This window comes from Carica papaya, chromosome 4 (genome assembly GCF_054855325.1).
Source record: "Carica papaya isolate Zhongbai chromosome 4, ASM5485532v1, whole genome shotgun sequence".
Taxonomy (NCBI): Eukaryota; Viridiplantae; Streptophyta; class Magnoliopsida; order Brassicales; family Caricaceae; genus Carica; species Carica papaya.
Window position 1 is genome coordinate 1641447 of NC_142312.1, and position 3270 is coordinate 1644716.

General features: G+C 33.1%; 1 protein-coding gene across 1 annotated transcript; it reads left to right on the forward strand.

Moving 5' to 3' along the window:
* The first annotated feature begins 1386 nt into the window (after positions 1 to 1386).
* LOC110809061 (uncharacterized) lies at positions 1387 to 3069 on the forward strand. Its single transcript, XM_022034770.2, has 3 exons — positions 1387 to 1658; positions 1796 to 1925; positions 2057 to 3069. Exons 1-3 carry the CDS (start codon positions 1523 to 1525, stop codon positions 2988 to 2990), a joined length of 1200 nt encoding a protein of 399 aa, XP_021890462.1. The 5' UTR covers positions 1387 to 1522; the 3' UTR covers positions 2991 to 3069.
* The last annotated feature ends 201 nt before the right edge of the window (positions 3070 to 3270 follow it).

A 3270-nucleotide genomic window follows, 5' to 3' on the forward strand; every position in this document is an offset into this window, starting at 1 on the left:
ATGCACTAACCTACTAAATACCAATACTATGTGACACTATTATTCAACATATCAAATATGTACATTCATGCAATGTGTTTAGTGTATTAAATATTTTTATTTTGCTCTGTTGAACACATTGAATATACCCTATATGATATATCGATATTATGTGGAGTATCATATGTATATATAATGTCAAAAAGTCAAACCATCACGATCACCATCCAATTACAAGTATCCAACGTCAATTATCTCGTGTCGTGGGGCATCAAGATTCAAGATTATGGGTTGTGGGTCCAGTACTAATTACACAATGATGGTGATCATGGTCAAGAGAAGATCATGATCCATCACGCTAATCGTATCATGCTTTAATTTATGTTTTTTTTTTAATAATAATAAAAGTTAATATGTTCAATTTTATTTATATTTTAATAATATAAAATGAAAAATGAGAACACAATATAAATATAATATAAATCTAGAGTTTAATTCCAAGTTAATTTTTTTGTATTTTTTATTTATATATAAAAAATAAAAAATGTGTAACTGTTAAATTAAAGATAAAAAATTAATTTAATTATAATTCATCAAAATTTTAAATTATAATTAATTTCTATATATATATATATTAAATAATTGATAATTTGATGGTTGTTTTAACTTTTTTATACTAAGTATCTTTATGATGTCAGTCATGATCTCACTTTACCTTCATCCCGAGTGCATGCCGAATACTTCTTATCGGAGCTTCCTTTACCCATCTTGCATTCTTGTAATCCATGCTCGTCATTCATGCGTACTTCATCATTTAATGAATTTGATGTTACAAAGTGTTCATCGTGTTTTTCGATAGTAAATTCATATCTTTTTCTCTAATTACACAATGCTTCGTAAGTTTTTTATATTACACTTAATTGATGTATAAAAATATGTTAAAGTATGAAGCTTATAATTTATTACTGATATAAACTTCAAATGTTGATAAAAGCTTTATTATTTTTTCAAGAATTACCAACAAGAATATAATTCAATAATAAAAATATAAATTACAGTCTTTTTCTTCCAAACATTGTCAATAATTAATTAATTATAGTTACAAAATATAAATATCTATAGAGAGAGAGAGAGAGAGAAGAGAAAAGAGAAAAGAGAAAAGAGAAAGAGTCAAAGTGGATGGCGGGATTAGTGAGATATAATAATAAAAAAAAATAATTATAAAAAAATATTATAATTTGATCATCATAGATTCTGGACAAATAAGAAAAAACCTTGTCTCCTGTTCTGGCATTTCCAATTTCTTCATTATTCTATTCCATAAAGTTTGCATATCTTTTTAATTCTTCACACTCCCACCTTTCATCTTTCGATCCATCTTGTTTCTTTCCTCCTCCAGCTATTATATACTCTCCTTTTTCTCTATCTACACCCATATGATTATATATAACCATCATTATAATTATCAGGGGATAAGACACATAACCCAAGTTTAAGCAACCATCTTTCACTCGCACACTAGAAAAACCAGAAGAAGAAAGCCATGGGTAGAGCTCCCTGCTGTGACAAATCCAGTGTGAAGAAAGGTCCGTGGTCACCTGAGGAAGATGCCCAGCTCAAGGACTATATTGAGAAGAATGGCACTGGCGGAAACTGGATTGCACTCCCACAGAAAATAGGTATATATATATATATATATAGCTGTCTATGTACTTGTATGTGAATCATGATTTAGTCTGTAGCTACCTAGTTAGTGTTGGTTATAGCTAGGCGTATACTGAGAACAAAAAACCGCGACTGTTGAATTTAACTTCAGGGCTTAAGAGGTGTGGGAAAAGCTGTCGGCTTAGATGGTTGAATTATTTGAGGCCTAATATTAAGCACGGAGGGTTTTCTGAGGAAGAAGATAACATTATTTGCAGTCTTTATATCAGTATTGGCAGCAGGTAATTATCATTTTTAGTCATCGGTGCTTTATTAGTTAGGCCTAATTAATATAATTAATTTATGTACAATCATACATATATACTCCTGATTACGTAGGAATTCACATACATGACTGAATATGTATGTACAGGTGGTCTATCATAGCGGCACAATTACCAGGAAGAACAGACAACGATATCAAGAACTACTGGAACACGAGGCTGAAGAAGAAATTTCTGGGTAAACAAAGGAAAGAGCAACAAGCTCGACGATGCATCAAGCAAGAAATCATGAAGAGAGAAAGCCATGATCTTGATCATCAGAATATTTATATGGTTAATCCTGCAGCTAATTCTGGTTCCATGATCATAACCAATCAAACTTTATTCTGGCCAAACCCAGCTCAGCTCTCTCTCGTACATAACAATATTAATCCACTGAACCCAAATCCGTCCCCAGACCAAGCTGCCTCCATTAAAAACTTGCTGATCAAGCTCGGTGGCAGATTTTCAGATCATCATCATGATCGTAATGATGATCATCAACAACAACAGCAGCATATACAACAGCCAAACAGTAGTATCTTCACCTCTGCAGATCTACAGAACATGGTGGCTTTTAATCACCATGTTAATAGTACTTCGCTGATCCCTGAAGAACCAGTAATCTACGAGAGTTCCGCCATGAATGTTGCCAGTACAAGTACTTGTTCGTTGCCAAATACTCAGTTCAATGTCGTAAGCAGTGTTGCAGGAGATCGTGATCACTACCACCATGATCAACAACACGATCATCATCAAGACATGTTCCAGGAGCTTGAGAATTTTCTTAGCGACACGGTGATGTACAGCCATGTGCAGGAGGCAGCGGTGAGTGATAATTACATGGAGATGGTGAACAATGGAAGCACAGGGGGGACGAGTACTAATTCAACGGAAAGCAGCAGCTGGGAGGAGTTCAGCTCTCTGGTTTATCATCATCGTCCTCGGATGGTTTCTGATCATTATGAAACTAATTGCCAGCAGAAGAATGCACTAGTACAAGATCCCACTTTTCAAGATTCAACCTACTTTGGACCACAATAACAGGGATTTTCACATGGGTTTCTGGTGTAAATCTGTTCCCCCTAGGAAATTTTAATCAATTAATTTTAGCTTTCTTGGAGTTTTGAGCTTACAATTTAAAACAATCAAAAATGAAAACTAGGCAAGGAATATTTGTTACTTCAAAAAAAAAAAAAACATTTTACTTGAACATTCTCATATTTCATTTCTATATCTATGCATGAGCTTTATAGAACTTTAGTTTAATTTTCTGTTCTGGATTAATCAAATATTGAATTTTCATGGTTGAATTGAAATGGTT

Excerpts from the sequence above, each read along its gene's own strand:
- LOC110809061 (XM_022034770.2), top strand. The coding sequence starts at position 1,523 with ATGGGTAGAGCTCCCTGCTGTGACAAATCCAGTGTGAAGAAAGGTCCG. Across the intron at positions 1,659-1,795 it reads TGCACTCCCACAGAAAATAG|GGCTTAAGAGGTGTGGGAAA; the intron begins GTATATATATAT and ends ATTTAACTTCAG. Across the intron at positions 1,926-2,056 it reads TATATCAGTATTGGCAGCAG|GTGGTCTATCATAGCGGCAC; the intron begins GTAATTATCATT and ends ATGTATGTACAG.